Genomic DNA, 23,455 nt, shown 5'->3' with positions numbered 1-23,455 from the left:
ACAAAGGAAAGAGGGCAGAAAGGAAAAGAAAAAAATAAGCTCAGATTTTCCTAAGTGGGCTAAATCCAAGTTTTTCAAAGCATATGCCAAATAATTTCCGCCTGGGAAGATACTCTATTAAAGAAGAAGATCTGAATTCAAACACATCTGGGAAATGTCTTGTTCAGTAGTCCCATCTTGGGAAGTCACAATGCAAATCAGGACCTTGAGGTTCTCGGAAGTTATGCAGTGAAGATGCACATGTTTACTTAGACGAGCACATCTGGAGAAACACTGAGCCAGGTCACTTTCTCTCTCATAAAAGCACTGTATCTGAGTGCACGTGTGTGTGTGTGTGTGTGTGTGTGTGTGTGTGTGTGTGTGTAAATCCCACTCTGTGTTTAGCTCTCTGGCCAAGGGTTAGCTTTGCTATTTTATTTACTGTCAGTGATGAGTTTGTCTTGCTACCTGGAAATAGTTCTTATTTCTAGGATTCATGTGCTCCACCAGCTCATCATTTTTGTGGAAATGCAATCTGTTCATTGTGGCCTCCCACTCCTTCTCCTTGAAGGAGCCTCCTGTTCCTTGGAGCTCTGTTCTCTCCCAAAGGGTGTCCTGCGGGACCCTGACAGGGCTGGCACTCTGCCCTCAGCTGGCATCTCTGACTCTGGCCCCTTCGGTGATACAACTGTACACTTACCTGCTGCTGCCATCATCGTGGGTTACCATGAAGAGCAAGGACTTCGAGGGAGCGCTCTGAATAAACTTTGTCATCAGTCCAGAGTTATCTGCCGGGTCAACGTACATCAGATTTAGGACCTTCTCTGTCAGCTGAGGCTGTGACCCTAGAGGTTGCTCTGCTCTCAGCTCTGTGCTCTGTGTTCTGAACCTCTGATTCTAGAGCTGTCTCTCCCCCATGCACCTGATCCTCTAGTGCCCTCATGTAAATGACCTGGGTTCCACGGTGGGGCCACGTGAAGTGGGCAGCACGATCAGATCATAAAGACTCTTGTGGTTGACTCCCAAACCAACCAGCAATGACTTCACAGATCAGGTGGGCTTTTCTCTACAATCACTGAGAAAGCACCAGACCTGGTGTGACCATCTTAGAGCTGAGTGGCCCTAGGACACTGAGGAGCAATAGGAGGCATACACACCTGACCCAGACAGGTAAGTCTTTGCTAAGAGACCCCTCTGTTTCTTACAGGGAGAAAACAAAGGCTCAGCTCAAACCCCGTTATTTACCATTGGAGCTTGTTATTTATAGTTACAATCAAGTTTAATGACACAGTGAAAACACAGTATTCCCAAGGGCATTGGGATACTTCTTAATTGTTCCTCTCCATTACCTTTACAAAGAGTTGTTTCTGTTAATTCTCAGGGTTAAATAAAAATAACTGCAGTGGAGATTCAGAGCCCAGAATGGAGGGATCATTGGAGGAGGGTGGGCACATGGTCTCCAAAGTCATGCCGACCAACAAGCCCATCACAGGGAAGACAACGATATATATGATGACATTCAGGACTGGGCACTGAGCACGTTATTCTACCTGTCTGGTTTAAAACAAAAAGAGATGTTTTCTCTTTTCCTTTATCTGATGAAGGAGCAGAAGCAAAGTTCCAGGACAAGTGTGAGCAGAGAAGAGACACTCTCTAGATCATGCCTTCCAACTGAAACAAACTCACTTAGAGACCACAAGGATTGTGTCAGACCATTCTAGAGCACTCACGTGCACTTCTGGCAGCTTTCTTGGTAGACAGAATAAGAACGTTTGACATTTTTGATTGCGGGTTTTTAATCTCAATTCATTTTAATTTGATATAATTCATTTTAAATTTAAGAGGAAAAGAGTTTTCTTACCACCTTCGTACATATCGAAATACTGTGTTGCTATCACTTTCCCAGTCACATCTGGAAATGAAATAAACAGCTTTTGAAAGATGGTTCATGGAGACTCAGGGTGCACGTGTGGTACTGCGGTTCTGAAAATGGGCGTCCCTGGTGGCTCAGGGGTAAGGAACCTGCCTGCCAATGAAGGTGACGCAGGTTCAATGCCTGGGTCTGGAAGATCCCACAGGGGAGAAAATGGCAACCTGCTCCAGGATTTTTACCTGGAGAATCCCATGGACAGAGGAGCCTGGAGGGCTATAGTCCATGAGGTCAAAAAGAGTTGGACACAAGTGAGAGACTGAACAATAATACCAAAGTTCTGAAAATGGTGTGTTCCTTCTCCCTGTCTTCTAGGAAGCATGATGTCTGGTCCCACCTGAAGGAAAGGCGTGCCTTCCCTGGAGGGGCCCCCAAGGATGTGGGTCAGGAAGGTAGGGCTCCTCATCTGCCCAGAGCTTCCCTCCCACCTGCTTCCAGTTAGATTCTCATCTATGCTCTTGCGCAGGGCACCTGCCTCTTCCTGAGAACACTGGGGCCGCCCTCAGCCCTTTCTGCTCCCTCTGTATATCTTCCTGCCTGATTATCAGAGCAGGCACACATTCCTCAGGATCCTACAGCCTGCGATCACAGGAGTCTGTGCTCACTTCACTCACAGGGACAGACACCACTGGAAGCCCCTTCCCTAAACCTGCTACCGTCCTTACTGTCAGGGGTCCCAGTGGCAAAAGGGACAGGTGTTCTTTTCCAGGCCTAAGAGGAGGTCAGGCTGTGCTTCTCTGAGGTCCTTTCATCAGACAAGGTAGGAACTGGTATCACCCTCTGCTAGGCAGCAGAGCAAACATGAGGCCCACCCCCAGGGCGTCTGTGTGCTCAGGTCTGCTGATCCTGTTTTAGCTCTGACTTCTGCAGGTCCTTCTTTGTTTTCTTAAAGTCGTTTTAGATTCCACAGATATGCACGAATACAGGATATGTGTTTTTCTCTTTCTGACTGACTTCACCCTATGAAAAACTCTAGGTCCACATGTCTGTACAAATGACCCTATTTTGTTCCTTTCAGTGGCTGTACCACATCTTCTTTATCCATTCATCTGTTGTTGAAAATTTAGGACATATATACAATACCATATGTAAAATAAATAGCTGGTGGGACCCTGCTATAAAGCGCAGGAAGCTCAGCTTGGTGCTGTGTGGTCCAGAAGGGTGGGATGGAGGGAGCAAAGCCCAAGAGGGAGAGGATACGTATACACACATAGCTGATTCACTATATCGTACAGCAGAAACTAACACAACACTGCAAAGCAATTATACACCAATAAAACTTAGTAAATTTATATCCGATTTCATTTTTTGGGGGGAAGAATCACAAATTTATAGAGTGAGGCATTGTAAAAATAGTTAAATATATACTCTTAAGTGCATTAAAATATAAACCTAGACTAGACTGTGTGCAAAAATCATAAAGAAACCCAAGGTACCACGGAATACCCAATCACAAAGCTTTTAGATGTGTTTTAAAGAAAACATTTAATAACTTACAGTTGACAATGGCAATGTTTATTCCTCTTGCAACATTTCCAGTCTTTTCTCCTATGAGCCTGAAATGTAAATAAGCATCAATCACAGAACTTTCTCACTGAGCAGTGAGCAGCCCTCCCGGCTCTATAAGATCTTCTCTTGGTAGAATTACTATTTATCCTTTGTCACTTATCATTTCCTTGTAGATATACACTGGCTTTGGCCCAGCTCCCTTGACAGTCATCCCTACACTTGCTGTATGCATATCCATCCCCACACACAGGTCTGTAGATGGAATCCCTCAGGGAATCTGGGAATTGCATATAGTGTCATAATCTACACAAACAGCCAGGGAGAGAAACACCAGTGTTTGCTTAGCACAGCATTTCTGCAAACACTCTCTCACTAAAGCTTTAACCTCCTCATAGGAGGGCATTCATTTTCCAACCATATAAATATGGAGAACAACCACCAATAGAATGCATTAGAAGCCAGAAAGTCTGTAGACAAACAGACACACACACACATACTTTACCTGGTTACTTGCATAGTCTAATGAAAGTTTACTAGACCATGAACAAGGAGATGAGAAATAGGAAGAGAAAGGAAATGGCAAAGTAAAGAGATATTGAAGATGTATACTTGCTGGGCTTCGACAATGGGTGGGATGTGAGACACACAGAGAAGGGGGTGGCAAACATGACTGACACATTCAGCCTGGCTGGCTGGAAAAAATGAGGTACAAGAGGTGAATGAAAAGAGCTGGGTCTGATCCAACTCTGGTGTCAGCTTCTATTCATCCTGTTCTGTTCACTGCTCTGACAGAGCTTTTGCTGATGCCTGGGAAGCTTGGCCTGTTGCAGTCCATGGGGTCATAATGAGTCGAACATGACTGAACGACTGAACAACAAAGAATCCTTTTATCCAACCACAAAAAGTAACCCTGTTTATCTCCTTAAATAAATTCCATTCACTATCTCACTTAATTTTTACTTTTAAATTGGAGAATATGAAATGCCCAGGTTCAAGCGGATTATGCCTTAAAACCAAGGAGAAAACTGACTATCCTGGAAATGGGAAACATTACTGAAGACCTCTGGAATTGTGTGTGTGTGTCCATCTGTATGTGTGCACGCATCCTCTGTCAAGTTTTAGAATCAATGATACGATAGCTTCATAAAAAGAATTTGAAAGCTGTCCTCCTCTTTCCATGCTTTAGAACAGTAAATACGGCCCTGGAATATTCTGTTCTTGCCATGCTTATCTAAAGTCCCCATGGATCTTCCAAACTAAGTCCTTTTGCAGAGAGTAGCTTTTAGGGGGCAATTTTAGAGAATATCCTATAACAATCTGAAGAAAGAAAAAATGGGTATTATAAATCTATTCTCTTATAGGGAAAATTTTTTAAATGGAACTTAAAAAAAAAAAAAGATCTGCTGAAGTATGCTAGATTACCTAGTAAGTAGTAAAGCATTCTTAGCCAAGATTTTTGAGAAGGCTAAATTTCAAGGTGGTGACCAGCATTTAAAGTCACTTTAATACTAGGACCATTTGCTGATTTCAGAGAAAGTACAAAAGATGAGTAGCATTTCTGACAACCATCTGAGGCAAGGAGGACAAAGGTTGGAAGCTAGGGCCAACCAAAGGGAGGGCCCTGATAAACCCTCCACTTTTGTTTGGGTTGGGGTCAAAAAGAATTGAATCCTAGAAGTGAAAATGAATCAGAAAAAAAAAAAAAAAAAAGAACTTGCATGGCTGTGATGCTGTTTTAAGTCCAATGGGTGGCTCAGAAAAATAAATCTCAATCCTTAACATATATTCAGATCATTCTGTTTTGCTAAAGATTCTGCATCCCTATCAGAAGCAAAAAAAAAAAAATCCTCAGTAGAAGATAATACCATCTAATGCCTCAGTAAAAAACAAAACAAACAACAAAACCCAAAGCAAAGCAATTTATCAAATGCACTCTCTGGCATACTGCATGTAAGGAGAGAAGCCAACATAAAGAAGAACCAACACAACCAAAAAAAAAACTGATGATAAGGATAGACTCATGGACCCCAAATAGTAGAATTATCAAACAGACTTTCAAACAACCATACTTAATATGTTCAAGAAGATGACAGATAAGACTGAAGATTTCAGAACTGGAAACTACAAAAGAAAGATAGATTAGAAAAATAAAGTTCGGATAATAGAATATTTAAAATTAATAATTTAACGGCAGATTATCCCACGTCCGAGGTCAGGGGCAGTGGCCAAGAGTGCCAGACTGCGATGGCGCAGGAACAGCCGAGAGGAGCTACCCCACATCCGAGGTCGGGGGGGCGGCCGAGAGGAGATACCCAGCGTCCGAGGTCAGGGGCGGCAACAAGAGGAGTTACCCCGTGTCAGAGGTCAGGGCGGCGGCCGAGAGGAGATACCCCACGCCCCTAAGCCTGAGGCCAGGGGCGGCGGGTAAGAGTAGCTACCCCATGCCCCCACACCCAAGGCCAGGGGCGGCAGCCGGGAGGAGCAACCCCAAGCCCGAGGCCAGGGGCGGTGGCCGGGGAGACCAACCCCACGCCGTGGCTGCTTGGGCACAGGAGGGCCTAGAGGAGCTATCCTACATTGAAGGTCAGGAAGGGTGGCGGTGAGGAGATACCCCTCGTCCAAGGTAAGGAGCATTGGCTGCGCTTTGCTTTAGTAGCCGTGCAGAGATACCCCACGTCCAAGGTAAGAGAAACCCAAGTAAGATGGTAGGTGTTGCAAGAGGGCATCAGAGGGCAGACACACTGAAACCATACTCACAGAAAACTAGTTAATCTAATCACACTAGGATCATAGCCTTGTCTAACTCAATGAAACTAAGCCATGCCCGTGGGACAACCCAAGGTAGGCGGGTCATGGTGGAGAGATCTGACAGAATGTGGTCCACTGGAGAAGGGAATGGCAAACCACTTCAGTATTCTTGCCTTGAGAACCCCATGAACAGTATGAAAAGGCAAAATGATAGGATACTGAAAGAGAAACTCCCCAGGTCAGTAGGTTCCCAATATGCTACTGGAGATCAGTGGAGAAATAACTCCAGAAAGAATGAAGGGATGGAGCCAAAGCAAAAAGAGTACCCAGCTGTGGATGTGACTGGTGATAGAGGCAAGGTCCGATGCTGTAAAGAACAATATTGCATAGGAACCTGGAATGTCAGGTCCATGAATCAAGGCAAATTAGAAGTGGTCAAACAAGAGATGGCAAGAGTGAATGTCAACATTCTAGGAATCAGCGAACTGAAATCGACTGGAATGGGCAAATTTAACTCAGATGACCATTGTATCTACTACCGTGGGCAGGAATCTCTCAGAAGAAATGGAGTAGCCATCATAGTCAACAAAAGAGTCCAAAATGCAGTACTTGGATGCAATCTCAAAAACGACAGAATGATCTGTTTGTTTCCAAGGCAAACTATTCAATATCACAGTAATCCAAGTCTATGCCCCAACCAGTAATGCTGAAGAAGCTGAAGTTGAATGGTTCTATGAAGACCTACAAGACCTTTTAGAACTAACACCCAAAAAAGATGTCCTTTTCATTATAGGGGACTGGAATGCAAAAGTAGGAAGTCAGGAAACACCTGAAGTAACAGGCAAATTTGGCCTTGGAATACGGAATGAAGCAGGGCAAAGACTAATAGAGTTTTGGCAAGAAAATGCACTAGTCATAACAAGCACCCTCTTCCAACAACACAAGAGAAGACTCTATACATGGACATCACAAGATGGTCAACATCGAAATCAGATTGATTATATTCTTTGCAGCCAAAGATGGAGAAACTCTATACAGTCAGCAAAAACAAGACCAGGAGCTGACTGTGGCTCAGACCATGAACTCCTTATTGCCAAATTCAGACTTAAATGGAAGAAAGTAGGGAAAACCACTAGACCATTCAGGTATGACCTAAATCAAATCCCTTATGATTATACAGTGGAAGTGAGAAATAGATTTAAGGGCCTAGATATGATAGATAGAGTGCCTGATGAGCTATGGAATGAGGTTCGTGACATTGTACAGGAGACAGGGATCAAGACGATCCCCATGGAAAAGAAATGCAAAAAAGCAAAATGGCTGTCTGGGGAGGCCTTACAAATAGCTGTGAAAAGAAGAGAAGTGAAAAGCAAAGGAGAAAAGGAAAGATATATCCATTTGAATTCAGAGTTCCAAAGAATAGCAAGAAGAGATAAGAAAGCCTTCTTCAGTGATCAATGCAAAGAAATAGAGGAAAACAACAGAATGGGGAAGACTAGAGATCTCCAAGAAAATCAGAGATACCAAAGGAACATTTCATGCAAAGATGGGCTCGATAAAGGACAGAAATGGTATGGACCTAACAGAAGCAGAAGATATTAAGAGGAGGTGGCAAGAATACACAGAAGAACTGTACAAAAAAGATATTCACGACCCAGATAATCACGATGGTGTGATCACTCACCTAGAGCCAGACATCCTGGAATGTGAAGTCAAATGGGCCTTAGAAAGCATCACTACAAACAAAGCTAGTGGAGGTGACGGAATTCCAGTTGAGCTATTCCAAATCCTGAAAGATGATGCTGTGAAAGTGCTGCACTCAATATGCCAGCAAATTTGGAAAACTCAGCAGTGGCCACAGGACTGGAAATGGTCAGTTTTCATTCCAATCCCAAAGAAAGGCAATGCCAAAGAATGCTCAAACTATCACACAATTGCACTCATCTCACACGGTAGTAAAGTAATGCTTAAAATTCTCCAAGCCAGGCTTCAGTAATATGTGAACCATGAACTTCCTGATGTTCAAGCTGGTTTTAGAAAAGGCAGAGGAACCAGAGATCAAATTGCCAACATCCAGTGGATCATCGAAAAAGCAAGAGAGTTCCAGAAAAACCTCTATTTCTGCTTTATTGACTATGCCAAAGCCTTTGACTGTGTGCATCACAATAAACTGTGGAAAATTCTGAAAGGGATGGGAATACCAGACCACCTGATCTGCCTCTTGAGAAATCTGTATGCAGGTCAGGAAGCAACAGTTAGAACTGGACATGGAACAACAGACTGGTTCCAAATAGGAAAAGGAGTTTGTCAAGGCTGTATATTGTCACCCTGTTTATTTAACTTATATGCAGAGTACATCATGAGAAGCGCTGGACTGGAAGAAACCCAAGCTGGAATCAAGATTGCCAGGAGAAATATCAATAACCTCAGATATGCAGATGACACCACCCTTATGGCAGAAAGTGAAGAGGAACTCAAAAGCCTCTTGATGAAAGTGAAAGTGGAGAGTGAAAAAGTTGGCTTAAAGCTCAACATTCAGAAAACGAAGATCATGGCATCCGGTCCCATCACTTCATGGGAAATAGATGGGGAAACAGTGGAAACAGTGTCAGACTTTATTTTTCTGGGTTCCAAAATCACTGCAGATGGTGACTGCAGCCATGAAGTTAAAAGACGTTTACTCCTTGGAAGGAAAGTTCTGACCAACCTAGATAGCATATTCAAAAGCAGAGACATTACTTTGCCAACAAAGGTTCGTCTAGTCAAGGCTATGGTTTTTCCTGTGGTCATGTATGGATGTGAGAGTTGGACTGTGAAGAAGGCTGAGCGCCAAAGAATTGATGCTTTTGAACTGTGGTGTTGGAGAAGACTCTTGAGAGTCCCTTGGACTGCAAGAAGATCCAACCAGTCCATTCTGAAGGAGATCAGCCCTGGGATTTCTTTGGAAGGAATGATGCTAAAGCTGAAACTCCAGTACTTTGGCCACGTCATGCGAAGAGTTGACTCATTGGAAAAGACTCTGATGCTGGGAGGGATTGGGGGCAAGAGGAGAAGGGGATGACAGAGGATGAGATGGCTGGATGGCATCACTGACTCGATGGACATGAGTCTGAGTGAACTCCGGGAGTTGGTGATTGTCAGGGAGGCCTGGCATGCTGGGATTCATGGGGTCGCAAAGAGTCAGACATGACTGAGCGACTGATCTGATCTGATATTCAGTAGAAAAGAGAATTAGGGAACTGAAAACAGCCCTGTCCACAATGAAGGGCAGAGATACAAAGATGGGAAACAATAAATGGAGTCTATCCTTGGAAGGAAAGTTATGACCAACCTAGATAGCATATTCAAAAGCAGAGACATTACTTTGCCAACAAAGATCCGTCTAGTCAAGGCTATGGTTTTTCCTGTGGTCATGTATGGATGTGAGAGTTGGACTGTGAAGAAGTCTGAGTGCCACAGAATTGATGCTTTTGAACTGTGGTGTTGGAGAAGACTCTTGAGAGTCCCTTGGACTGCAAGGAGATCCAACCGTCCATTCTGAAGGAGATCAGCCCTGGGATTTCTTTGGAGGGAAGGATGCTAAAGCTGAAACTCCAGTACTTTGGCCACTTCATGCGAAGAGTTGACTCATTGGAAAAGACTCTGATGCTGGGGAGGGATTGGGGGCAGTAGGAGAAGGGGACACCAGAGGATGAGATGGCTGGATGGCATCACTGACTTGATGGACGTGAGTCTGAGTGAACTCCGGGAGTTGGTGATGGACAGGGAGGCCTGGCGTGCTGTGATTCATGGCGTTGCAAAGAGTTGGACGCGACTGAGCGACTGAACTGAACTGAACTGAACTGATTTTACAGAGAACATAGCAATCAAGTCTGGCATACGTTTCATCAAGAGTACTAGAAGTATGGGAGACAGTGAATGGGGCAGAAGATTCAATGATGACGAATTTGTTAAATGTGATGATGGACTTCAATAGGCACATATTTAAGAAGCCAAATAAATTCCAAACAAGATAAAGCAACAAAAACAATAGACAAAGAAGGTGCAAGTACTGAAAACCACAGACAAGGAAAAAAGTCTTTAAGGTGATGAGGGAGGGGAAAAAAAGAGTTACTTTTACAGTATCAGCTTTTAGATTGTTGGTTGACCTCTCAAGAGAAACAATAGAAGCCAGAAGACAATGGAATGGTATCTTGAATGAGTTGAAAGAAAAATAATAGCCAACTCACCACAGAAAAAAAATCTTTTAGAAATGAAGATGAAATAAAGATATTTGAAAAAGACAGTCAAATAAAGAGATTTGAAACTTAGAAAATTCTCCACCAGCAAACCATTCAGTAGCTTTTGCTCCATGTCTTTTGCTGTAACAAATTTTATCTGTAGTATTAACTCTTTTTTAGTCTTATGAGTCCTAGTCATTGAAACTAAGGGTGTTTATGCCCCTCCCCCAATACTCAACCAAAATATATGCACATATGCAGCAAAAGTATGAATAGAACTATTTATAGCACCAGGATTAATCACAACTCCAGAGTATAAATGACCCAAATGTCATTCAACAGGAGAATGAATAAATAAATTGTACTATATTTATGCAATTCAATATTATACAGCAATGCAAATCAACTGCTTTTATATACTAGCAACAAAAAATTGGAAATTAAAAATTTAAATTATTTTGTAGGTTTTAATTTAAAAAAAATGCACAATAGCATAAAAGTGTGAGATGTTTAGAGATTAAAAATGGCAAAAGGTCTGTAAGATGCATACACTGAATACTACAAACCATTACTGAGACAAATTAGATTTAAATAAATGGAGCTGAGTAAAAGACTCAATATTACCAAGATGTCAATTTCCCCCAAATTATGTAGAGATCCAACACAATCTCAATTAAAAAAAAAAAATCGAGTTGGCTTTTTGTATAGACATTTATAAGTTTATTCAAAAACTCATATGGAAATAGAGTTTCCATAGAGGATTCAGTAGAGAAAGACAGTGTGATGAACACATGGTTGTAGAAAATTAGCCACATTTTTAAATGATTACGATTCACATTTCACATCATTTGCAAAAAAAAAATTCAAAATGGATATATCATCTCATATAAAGTGAAAACCTAAAACTATCAAAATTCCAGAAATTTAAAAGAAACTTTGGAACACTTTGGAGAAAAAATCTGTGACCTTGGGTTAGACAGAATGTTTTTAGATATGCCATGAAACACATGTTCTGTAGAAGGACAAAAACTGGTAAATTAGATTTCATTAGAGTTAAGATTCTCTGGGCTTTGATAAACACAGCTAGGAGAAGAACACAAGACACAAAATGGGAAAATCTGTATGCAAATCTTATATTTAATAAAGAGCCTGAATACAAAATATATAAAGAAACCTCGAAATTGATAAGAAAACAACCCAATTAAAAATGAGCTGATTTGAATAGGTATTTCACAAAACAAAATACACTTACAACAAATAAACACATGAAAAGAGGCTCAACATTATTAGTAACTAGAGAAATGCAAATTTAAACCACAGTCTGCACACCTATTAGAATGTCCAAATTAGAAAGACTGACCATACCAAGCACTGGTGAATATAGTGTCTAAACTGTAACTCTTATACATAGATAGGGAATTAAAATGGTATGCTCACTTTGCTTTAAATATTTCACTCCAATTTCTTCTTGCATGGTTTCTTCTTGCTTGCATGATTTCTGAAGGAAAGTCTGATGTAATTCTTATCCTGTTCTTTTACAGGTAAGGTGTTTTTTGTTTTGTGGCTATTCCCACCTCCCCCGGCTAGTTTCAAGATTTTCTTTTTTGTCTTCAATCTTCTCTAGTTTGAATACAGTTTACTTAGGTGTACATTTTGGGGTATTTATCCTACTTGGAATTCTATGAGCTTCCTGAATCTGTGGTTTGGAGTCTGTGTCTAATTTTGAAAAGTTCTCAGCAGTATTACTTCAAATATTTCTGTTGCTTTCTCTTTTCCTTTTTCTGGTATTCTTATTACATTTATTATACTTTTTGAAGGTGTCCCACAGTTGTTGGATGTTCTCTTCTTTTTTGTTTTTCCAAGTTTTTCTCTTTTTTTCTTCTCCTTTTCTCAGTTTGGGAGGTATTACGGACATATTCTTAAGCTCACTGATTCTTTCCTTGGATGTGTCTAGTCCACTAATGAGCCCATCAAAGGTGTTCTTCATTTCTGCCTTTTCCTTTTGATTCTTCCTTGGGATTTCCATGTCTCTGCTTACATTACTCATTTTGTTCTTGCATTCTGCCCACTTTTTCCATTACAGCTCTTAGTATATTAACCATAGTTGTTTTAATATTCCTTTTGTGTTAATTCCAAAATCTCTGCTCTATTTGGATAAGCTACTGATGCTTTTTATGTCTTTTAAATTGTTGTTGTTGTTTTTTTTTACTTTTAATAAGCATTGTTATTTTTTGCTGAAAGCCAGACATAGATAACTCAGTGTTTAACATGAACTTTATGTTCATCTGGCAAAGAGTTGGGTTGTGTCAGAGGCTAACATTTCTCCCTGCCTTCTTGAGTATCCCTATAGGCTTTTTAGACCCTGATGCTGGGAAAGATTGAATGCAGGAAGAGAAGGGGGTGATAGAGGATGAGATGGTTAGATAGTATCACTGACTCAATGGACATTAATTTGAGCAAGCTCCAAGAGATTGTGAAAGACGGGAAAGCCTGGTGTGTTGCAGTCCATGGGGTCACAAAGAGCCAGACTTGACTTAGGGACTGAACAACAACAGACTCTTTAACACTGGGTTTGAGACTTTCGGTTCTTCTCAGCTTTAATCCTTTGTTATTTTACAGGAGCCCTATTATGTGGTACAGAGATGTTGGATGAGGACGTGTTCTCTAGTCATGTGACTAGGTCTCAGTCTCTCAGTGAGCCTGTGCCCCTGGGTTGTGGCCTTCACAAGTGACCTTATTTTTTCTTTCACTCCTTAGGTGAGACAGAAAGGCCAGAGGGGCCTGGAGTTGGGTATTTTCCTCCCCAACACAGGTCAGCCTTTGTTAAAATCTACATTGGTTAGACTCTGGTAAAACCACTTCCCTTGAAGGCAGGCTATTGTTAAGGAGAACAGAACACTGTGAACTTATTTCAAAAGGGCTATTTTTCTACTGGCTTCCCTGGAAGTTCAGCTGGTAAGGAATACACCTACAATGCAGGAGACCTCAGTTAGGTTCCTGGGTTGGGGAAGATCTCCTGGAGAAGGGATTCCCTCCAGTATTCTTGGACTTCCCTGGTAGCCCAGTTGGTAAAGAAGTGAAAGTGGCTCAGTCATGTCCGACTCTTTGTGATCCCGTGAACTACACAATCCATGGAATTCTCCAGGCCAGAATACTGGAGTGGGTAGCCTTTCGCCTTCTCCCGGGGATCTTCCCAACCCAGGGATGGAATCCACATCTTTTGCATAGCAGGTGGATTCTTTACCAGCTGAGCCACAAGGGAAGCCCAAGAATACTGGAGTGGGTAGCCTATCCCTTCTCCAGCAGACCTTCTGGACCCAGGAATTGAACCAGAGTCTCCTGTATTGCAGGCGGATTCTTTACCAACTGAGCTATCAGGGAAGCCCTAGTTGGTAAAGAATCGGTCTGCAATGTGGTAGACCTGAGTTTGATTCCTGGGATGGGGAAGATCCCCTGGAGTGGGAAATGGGAACCCATTTCAGTATTCTTGCCTGGGAAATCCCCATGGACAGAGGAGCCTGGCAGGCTACAGTCCATGGGGTTGCAGAGTCAGACACTACTGAGCGACTTAGCAAAGCACAGCACCACACAGCACTTTTCCACTGCCACTGCCAGAACCTCAAGGGGATTTTTTTTTTCTTTTGATTTTCACTCTGAAAGCCTGGTAGGATTCTTGGAGGAAAAACTCAGGAAGGCTTAGGAGCTCCTCCAAGGCTTGGCTTCCAGGAGTTAATTTCTCAAGCTTGTCCAAGCTCAATCTCCAGCAGTTAGTCATTTCACCTTTAAGGGTTCCTACCTAATGCAGGCTCCAGCTGAGCTCTCTGCTCCAGGTAAGCTGTGATTCTATGAATCTGCCTGTCTCTCCAGTTTTCAGGGTACTGGTTTGCCCTGTGATCTCAATTATTTTGTATGTACATGTTTTTAATATACAGCATAATTTGGGAATTTTGTGCTGTGATTCGTCTAAGAGTCACCTTGGCAGTTTATAGGCCACTTATTAACATGTGAGATATATTTGTTTTTTTGTGTGTGTGAGTGTGATGCTTTTATACTTGTGTTGTTTTCGTTGCTTTTCAAATATTTAAACTTTTGCTTTCACTATATGGGGTGTATTTGCTTTGTTAAAGGTCCTACATTAACTACAGCATGGACATGCTTAGTCATTCAGTCATGTCCAATTCTTTGTGACCCCATGGACTCCTCTGTCCATGGGACTTCCCAGGCAAGAATGCTGGAGTGGGTTGCCATTTCCTACTCTAGAGGATCTTCCTGACCCAGGGATTGAACCCATGTCTCTCGTGGCTCCTGCACTGGCAGGAGGATTCTTTACCACTGGGCTACCTGGGAAGCCAAAACTAAATCATGTTGTGCTGCGCTTAGTCACTCAGTCATGCCTGACTCTTTGTGACCCCGTAGACTGTAGCCCACAAGGCTCCTCTGTCCATAGGAATTCTCCAGGCAAGAATACTGGAGAGGCTTGTCATTCCATCCTCCAGGGGATCTTCCCAAACCAGGGATCAGAACCAGCTCTCCTGCATTGCAGGTGGATTCTTTACCATCTGAGCCACCAAAGAACTCATGGATAAGCATGTTTAAAAAAGGTGTCTAAAAAATAAAAAGCAAAGTATGGAGAACAGTTTTACAACACAAAAGGGCTAACTACCTTAATACATAAAGAAATCAATTTTAGAAGCCCAATGATACTAATAAAATGGGCAAGAGATATGAACAGTTCACAGGACATATCATCCTCCTTCAGTCTCTGCAAAGAGTTGGTTCCAGGATTTGCCATGGATACCCAAATCCAAGTGCTGAAGTTGCATAGCTGATCTTTGTATCTGCCAGATCCACATCAGTGGATTCAACCGAGCACAGATCATAGACATAGAGGGGGAGAGCTGACATACAGCTAGGTGTTTTTAGCATGAAAAGACCCTGGATTCACTTGGGTTCACACACAGCAAGAATGATGAGAGTAAAACACTATCTGAGATGAACATTCTTCTCTTGGAATGGAAAAAAATAAAAATATGGGTCAACATGCTTTGTTGGACACACTATGAGGAAGCCATCATTCTCATTGTGTTCATATGAGTCCTCTGAGAAGCAGATAATGAAACAGAGCTAAATGCCAAGAATTTTTGTTGTGAAAATAGAGAAGATAACAGGGATGGTGGGCAGACCCCAACTCAAGCCTGACTCTAAGGGGAGGAAAAGCTGGGGTGGACATGTCCCAGGCTGCTAGGCAGTCTCAGGAGGTTACAGCAAGGTCACTGGACATCTGAGACCTCAATCTGGCCTTCAGCTGAGCTTGTGTTTCCCAGGAATGGAGCTTCCTGCTTCTAGGTTCTGACAAGGGTTATTATCTTTTTGGCCAAAATGTATTCAAGCTCTCCAAGCTCTTTTTCAAATTTTAAAAATCATTTTATTTATTTATTTATTTATTTAATTTTTGGCTGTGCCGGGTCTTGGTTGCTGTGCAGACTTTTCTCTAGTTGTGGCGAGTGGGAGCTACTCTCTAGTTTCAGTGTGTGGGCTTTTCATTGCAGTGGCTTCTCTTGCTCTGGAGCATGGGTTCTAGGAAGCTCCGGCTTCAGTTGTTGTGGCTCCCAGGCTCTACAGCACAGGATCAATTTGGACTTAGTTGCTCCGCAGCATGTGGGATCCTCCCAGATCAGGGATTTGAACCTGTGTCTCCTACAATTCTGAAGTTCATGGGCTCGCAAAGAGTTGGACACGACTGAGTGACTGAACAACTCCTGCATTGCCAGGTGGGTTCTTTACCACTACTGAGCCACCAAGGAAGCCCTGCCCTGAAATCTTTTTAAACTAGGTGTGACTTTGGATAAACTTCAGTGTTTATCTTCACATCCTCCAATTTAAGTAGGAATTCTGCTAAGTCAGTTTAAAGGTGTGGTTAAATGTCTCCCCTTTGATATCTGATCATCACCCATATAAAATCAGTTTCCTTATCCTCCTAGCCTCTAGGTGATGTCTGATCACCATGGCCCACCTTTAGCAAGAATCTTGTTAGCCTGTTTAGCCAGAATGCCCTAATCCCCGGTGCTTCCTCTTGGTAGGCTTCCATCCATGGTCTCCACACTGTTTCTTGGCTCTCACTTCTTGCCCACGATGTATCTGGAGTTGAATCCTATTTCTCACCTTCACTGCAGGACCTCACAGCAGTTGTCCCCACATCTACTGCCATCACTCCCTTGAATAAAGTCTGACTGCCATTTTCACAAAGTGTCATGAACATTTTTTTTTTTTTTTTTCTGTAACAGTCCTCAGTCACTGGCTGGAAGCAGACAGGGGAAGCCTGGTCTCCAGCAAACCTGCTAGGGATTTCAAAATGCAGCAGCTGGAACTCTTCCTCAATGAACTTCCTGCCACTAGAAATCTGAGAAGTGCAATCTCACAGTCACCTTACTCAAATGTTGCTGGAGGGACAGTTGCTTAATTCCAGGCAATGACTTAAGATTCAAAGTGGATGCTATTTATACAGTGCTGTGCTGTGCTTAGTCATGTCCGACTCTGCGATCCTACAGATTGTAGCCCACAAGGCTCCTCTGTCCATGGGATTCTCCAAGCAAGAATACTGGAGTGGGTTGCCATGCCCTCCTCCAGGGGCTCTTCCCAACCTAGGGATTGAACCCAGATCTCCTGCATTGGAGGCAGATTCTTTACCGTCTGGGCCACCAGGGAAGCCCATGAATACTAGAATGGGTAGCCTATCCCTTCTCCAGGGGATCGTCCCGACTTCGGAATCAAACAGGGGTCTCCTGCATTGCAGGTGGATTCTTTACCAGCTGAGCTACCAGGGAAGCCCATTTATATAGTAACACTGTAGTAAGTATGTGGTAATCAATAAGTCTGTACTCAGCCAAACTATCAGTTGATTGTGAGTGGGAATGAATACACTTTAAACATAAAGAATCTTTAAAAAAAATTACCTCCCCTTGTACCCTTTTCTCAAGATGTTACTGGAAGGTGTGCTCCAGCAAAACAAAGGTGAAAACTAAGAAAGCAGAAGGTACTGTATCCAGGAAACAGGGGCTCCAACTGGAGAGAAGGAGACAGAGGTCATCCAGAGTGGTGTTAGAGAGGGGTCCTGGGATGACAGACACACAGTGGCTTCAGGACAACCTGGCTGATTGGAGCGGAACAGAAGCTTCACAAGGTGAAGTTGGCAAATATCTGATGTGAGAGATTTATTTTAACTGGAGGAAATTTAGGGATTAAATTGACATTAAGTTCATGGAAAACCAAGAGAGTCGACCACAAACAAAACGTAATTATTGTACACAACACGCTTCAGTCGTGAAGAACATTTGCTTCATCCCATTAGTAAAAAACCAAACTAGAGGCTAGAGTTTGAATATATCCTGAGACGGACCCTCACAGCCACATAACCAAAACTTAAAACCTTCCTGACGTCCCCCCAGTGCTCACTTTGACCTTAAACAAAACCTACACTTTCTTCATGTCATCATGAACTTGCAGTTATGAATAAGTCAGCTCATGCAATACAAAAACATGTAAGTTTCTAGTAACAAATCACACTAGAAGACAAGGCACTTATTCATACAAGATTTATAAACCCAGTCGTGAGCGCTGGGAGCCACACCTCCTAACCACCTTCCAGCTGGAAGTATCCTTGTTCGCCAGAAGTTGGGTTCTCACTTGGTAAAATATTCCAATCAATTAAAGGTCTCTGAATTTTATGCTCACAGTTATAATCATGTAAAGGATGAATTTTGCTCAAACCACGATGACAGTATAGTGAATTAATCAGAACAATGGTAAGGAAAGTGGACAGGAATTGTGTGATACAATAGAAGACAGCTAAGCTCCCAAGGGGCAAGTTCCCTTCTCCAGGGGATCTTCCCAACTCAGAGGTCAAACTCAGGTGTCCTGCATTGCAGGTAGATTCTTTACCATCTGAGTCAGAAGGGAAGCCCAAGAAAAGAGAATAGAAATTGTGTGGTACAGTAGAAAGAGAGCTGACCTACTGGGGCAAGGCAGCAGATAAAACAGGGAAACAAGAGTATGGTATAATCTTGCTGATCAGAGGCAGGGATGTAAGTGAGGAGGGAGCTCTGCTGACAGCTGGAGGGGCTGTTCCCGGGGCAGGAGTGCCTGCAGGTGCCCAGACCATGACATTTGTAGGGCTGAAGGAAATGCAAAAAAAAAAAAAAAAACCAAAACCCAACAAAATACTTGTCATTCTACACAAATCTGCTTCTTTTCTATATAAGACAACGAGGTCTCTACAACCTGAACTGTCTGTTCCAGGAGTCAGTAACGAGAAAAATACAATGCTAAAGCCACAAACAAATGTCTTGGCATCTGGCCGCATTTATTCCTGTTCCTTTTAATTTGCTTTTATTTCTGCTTATCCTGCTTTATTCTGCATTGAATTCTGAAAAACATCTAGAATATTGTTGGAAGCAGGCAAGCTATCTTTGGGTGCTACACATTCATAGAAAGATTTAGTGGTTCCTTTAGATGACTGGATTCAAGGTGGTCCACTCAGCAGATCCTACGCTCACCAGGGTGGAATCCTGGCCCTGTCACTAACAGCTATGTGATGGGGGGGCAGGTGATTGAACCTCTCACCTCTCTGTGACTCGTTTTCTTGTCAGTATCATGGGAATCATAATGGTAACTACCTCAGAGGGAGTCATATGAAGTTAATGTTTAAGTGAGGTGGTGTGTACCAGGTAGGATGATATACTCCTATGTCATGGTCTGGAGAAGGTGTCCGGAACTGTGGAGCAGGGCGACTCCTAGGCTCTGGGGTCTGAGCCTGACTAACCCCCTTCTGATGATGTGATTCTAGACAAGCAACCTGACCCCCTGTGCCCAGTCCTCCCAGGTCTTCCTACCTCTTCCTTTCCAAGGGATCCTGCTAAGTTTTCAACCTATCTCATGACAATTCTGTTCATTAGGCCATCACCTCTGAAATTATATCAATTAGGTTCAGTTCAGTTGCTCAGTTGTGTCCACTCTGACTCTTTGCAACCCCATAGACTGCAGCACGCCAGGCTTCCCTGTCCATCACCAACACCAGGAGCTTGCTCAAATTCATGTCCATCGAGTCAGTGATGCCATCCAACCATCTCATCCTCTGTTGTTCCCTTCTCCTCCTGCCTTTGATCTTTTCCAGCATCAGTCTTTTCCAGTGAGTTAGTTCTTCCCATCAGGTGGCCAAAGTATTGGAGCTTTACCTTCAGCATCAGCATCAGTCCTTCCAATGAATATTCAGGACTGATTTCTTTAGGATTGACTGGTTTGATCTCCTTGCAGTCCAAGGGACTCACACAATTACCATACAGCATAACCATCAGTTCAGTCCGGTTCAGTTGCTCAGTCATGTCCAACTATTTGAGACCTATGGACTGCAGCATGCCAAGCCTCCCTGTCCATCACCAACTCCTGGAGTTTACCCAAACTCATGTCCATTGAGTTGATGATGCCATCCAACCATCTTTCATCCCCTTCTCCTCCCGCCTTCAATTTTTCCCAGCATCAAGGCCTTTTCCAATGAGTCAGTTCTTTGCATCAGGTGGCTAAAGTATTGGAGTTTCAGCTTCAACATCAGTCCTGCCGATGAATATTCAGGGCTGATTTCCTTTAGGATTGACTGGTTGGATCTCCTTGCTGTCCAAGCGACTCTCAAAGTTTTCTCCAACACCACAGTTCAAAAGCATCAGTTCTTCAGTGCTCAGCTTTCTTTATGGTCCAACTCTCACATCCATACATTACTACTGGAAAAACTATAGCTTTGACTAGACGGACCTTTGTTGGCAAAGTAATGTCGCTGCTTTTTAATATGCTCTCTAGGTTGGTCATAGCTTTTCTTCCAGAGAGTAAGTGTTTTTAATTTCATAACTGCAGTCACCATCTGCAGTGATTTTTGATCCCCAAAAATAAAGTCTGTCACTGTTTTCCTATCTATTTGCCATGAAGTGATGGAACCAGATGCCACGATCTTAGTCTTCTGAATGTTGAGCTTTAAGCCAACTTTTTCACTCTCCTCTTTCACTTTCATCAAGAGGCTCTTTAGTTCTTCATTTTCTGCCATAAGGGTGGTGTCATCTGCATATCTGAGATTATTGATATTTCTCAAGGCAATCTTGATTCCATCTTGTGCTTCATCCAGCCCAGCATTTCTTATGATGCTCTCTGCATATAAGTTAAATAAGCAGGGTGACAGTATACAGCCTTGACATACTCCTTTTCCTATTTGGAACCAGTCTGTTTTTCCATGTCCAGTTCTGACTGTTACTTCCTGACCTGCATACAGGTTTCTCAAGAGGCAGGTCAGGTGGTCTGGTATTCATTCCCATCTTAGAATTTTCCACAGTTTGTTGTGATCCACATAGTCAGAAGCTTTGGCATAGTCAACAAGGAAAAAATAGATATTTTTCTGGAACTCTCTTGCTTTTTTGATAATCCAACGAATGTTGGCAATTTGATCTCTGGTTCCTCTGCTTTTTCTAAAACCAGTTTGAACATCTGGAAGTTCACGGATCACGTACTGTTGAAAGTATTACCATGGACATTGGCAAACTCTGTTCTCTCCATCTATACCAATGGTTCTTCTTCTCTTTTTTAATTGAAGGATAATTGCTTTACAGAATTTTGTTGTTTTCTGTCAAACCTCACCATGAATCAGCCATAGGGATACATCCCTTACCTTTTGAACCTCCCTCCCATCTCCCTCCCCATCCCACACCCCTAGGTTCAGACAGAGCCCCTGTTTGAGTTTCTTGAGCCATACGGCAAATTCCCATCCGCTGTCTATTTTACATATGGTATTGTAAATTTCCATGTTACTATTTCCATACATCTCACCCTCTCCTCCCTTCTCCCCATGTCCATAAATCTATTCTCTATGTCTGGTTCTCTGTTGCTGCCCTGTAAATAAGTTCTTCAGTATCTTTCTTCTAGATTTCGTATGTATGTGTCAGAATGTGATATTTATCTTTCTCTTTCTGACTCACTTCATTCTGTATAACAGGTTCTAGGTTCATCCACCTCAACAGAACTGGCTCAAATGTGTTCCTTTTTATGGCTGAGTAATATCCATTCTGAGTAATACACAAGATGGTCAACACTGAAATCAGATTGATTATATTTTTTGCAGCCAAAGATGCAGAAGCTCTATACAGTCAGCAAAAACAAGACCGGGAGATGACTGTGGTTCAGATCATGAATTCCTTATTGCCAAATTCAGACTTAAATTGAAGAAAGCAGGGAAAACCACTAGACCATACATGTATGACCTAAATCAAATCCCTTATGATTATACAGTGGAAGTGAGAAATAGATTTAAGGGACTAGATCTGATAGACACAGTGCCTGATGAACTATGGACTGAGGTTCGTGACACTGTACAGGAGACAGGGATCAAGACCATCCCCATGGAAAAGAAATGCAAAAAAGCAAAACGGCTGTCTGAGGAGGCCTTACAAATAGCTGTGAAAAGAAGAGAAGTGAAAAGCAAAGGAGAAAAGGAAAGATATAAGCATCTGAATGCAGAGTTCCAAAGAATAGCAAGGAAAGACAAGAAAGGCTTCGTCAGTGATCAATGCAAAGAAATAGAGGAAAACAATAGAATGGGAAAGACTAGAGATCTCCAAGAAAATTAGAGGTACCAAGAGAAAATTTCATGCAAAGATGGGCTCAATAAACAACAGATATGGTATGAACCTAACAGAAGCAGAAGATATTATGAAGAGGTGGCAAGAATACACAGAAGAACTGTACAAAAAAGAGCTTCACGACCCAGATAATCACGATGGTGTGATCACTCACCTAGAGCCAGACATCCTGGAATGTGAAGTCAAGTGGGCCTTAGGAAGCATCACTACGAACAGAGCTAGTGGAGGTGATGGAATTCCAGTTGAGCTATTTCAAATCCTGAAAGATGATGCTGTGAAAGTGCTGCACTCAATATGCCAGCAAATTTGGAAAACTCAGCAGTGGCCACAGGACTGGAAAAAGTCAATTTACATTCCAATCGCAAAGAAAGGCAATGTCAAGGAATGCTCAAACTACCACACAATTGCACTCATCTCACACGCTAGTAAAGTAATGCTCAAAATTCTCCAAGCCAGGCTTCACAATACGTGAACCGTGAACTTCCAGTTGTTCAAGCTGGTTTTAGAAAAAGCAGAGGAACCAGAGACCAAATTGCCAACATCCGCTGGATCATCGAAAAAGCAAGAGAGTTTCAGAAAAATATCGATTTATGCTTTATTGACTATGCCAAAGCTTTTGACTGTGTGGATCACAATAAACTGTGAAAAATTCTGAAAGGGATGAGAATACCAGTCCACCTAACCTGCCTCTTGAGAAACCTGTCTGCAGGTCAGGAAGTAATAGTTAGAACTGGACATGGAACAACACACTGGTTCGAAATAGGAAAAGGAGTACGTCAAGGCTGTATATTTCATCATGCTTATTTAATTTATATGCAGAGTACATCATAAGAAACGCTGGGCTGGATGAAGCACAAGCTGGAATCAAGAATGCCAGGAGAAATATCAATAATCTCAGATATGCAGATGACACCACCCTTATGGCAGAAAGTGAAGAACTAAAGAGCCTCTTGATGAAAGTGAAAGAGGAGAGTGAAAAAGTTGGCTTAAAGCTCAACATTCAGAAAACGAAGATCATGACATCTGGTCCCATCACTTCGTGGCAAATAGATGGGGAAACAGTGGAAACAGCTGCTGCTGCTAAGTCGCTTCAGTCGTGTCCGACTCTGTTCGACCCCATAGACAGCAGCCCACCAGGCTCCACCTGGGATTCTCTGGGATTCGTCCCTGGGATTCTCCAGGCAAGAACACTGGAGTGGGTTGCCATTTCCTTAGACAGAAGTTATTTTGGGGCTCCAAAATCACTGCAGATGGTGATTGCAGCCATGAAATTATAAGACGCTTACTCCTTGGAAGGAATGTTATGACCAACCTAGATAGCATATTAAAAAGCAGAGATATTACTTTGCCAACAAAGGTCCGTCTAGTCAAGGCTATGGTTTTTCCAGTAGTCATGTATG

The 23,455-nt window shown here is 42.5% G+C and overlaps 1 protein-coding gene across 1 annotated transcript in view; it reads right to left on the bottom strand.

Annotated features, from left to right (window-relative positions):
- Positions 1-23,455, bottom strand: part of FAM3B (FAM3 metabolism regulating signaling molecule B) — a 67,775-nt gene that overhangs the window by 4,594 nt on the left and 39,726 nt on the right. The window contains exons 4-6 of the mRNA XM_002685114.6: positions 3,407-3,465; positions 1,841-1,891; positions 680-767 (exon numbers count right to left, since the gene is read on the bottom strand). Coding sequence (XP_002685160.1) covers positions 680-767; positions 1,841-1,891; positions 3,407-3,465 — 198 coding nt within the window. The remainder of the gene's footprint in view (positions 1-679; positions 768-1,840; positions 1,892-3,406; positions 3,466-23,455) is intronic.

This window comes from Bos taurus, chromosome 1, assembly GCF_002263795.3.
Source record: "Bos taurus isolate L1 Dominette 01449 registration number 42190680 breed Hereford chromosome 1, ARS-UCD2.0, whole genome shotgun sequence".
NCBI classification, from domain to species: domain Eukaryota; kingdom Metazoa; phylum Chordata; class Mammalia; order Artiodactyla; family Bovidae; genus Bos; species Bos taurus.
Note: the sequence above shows the minus strand (reverse complement) of the source record. Positions and strands in the feature narration are given on the sequence as shown.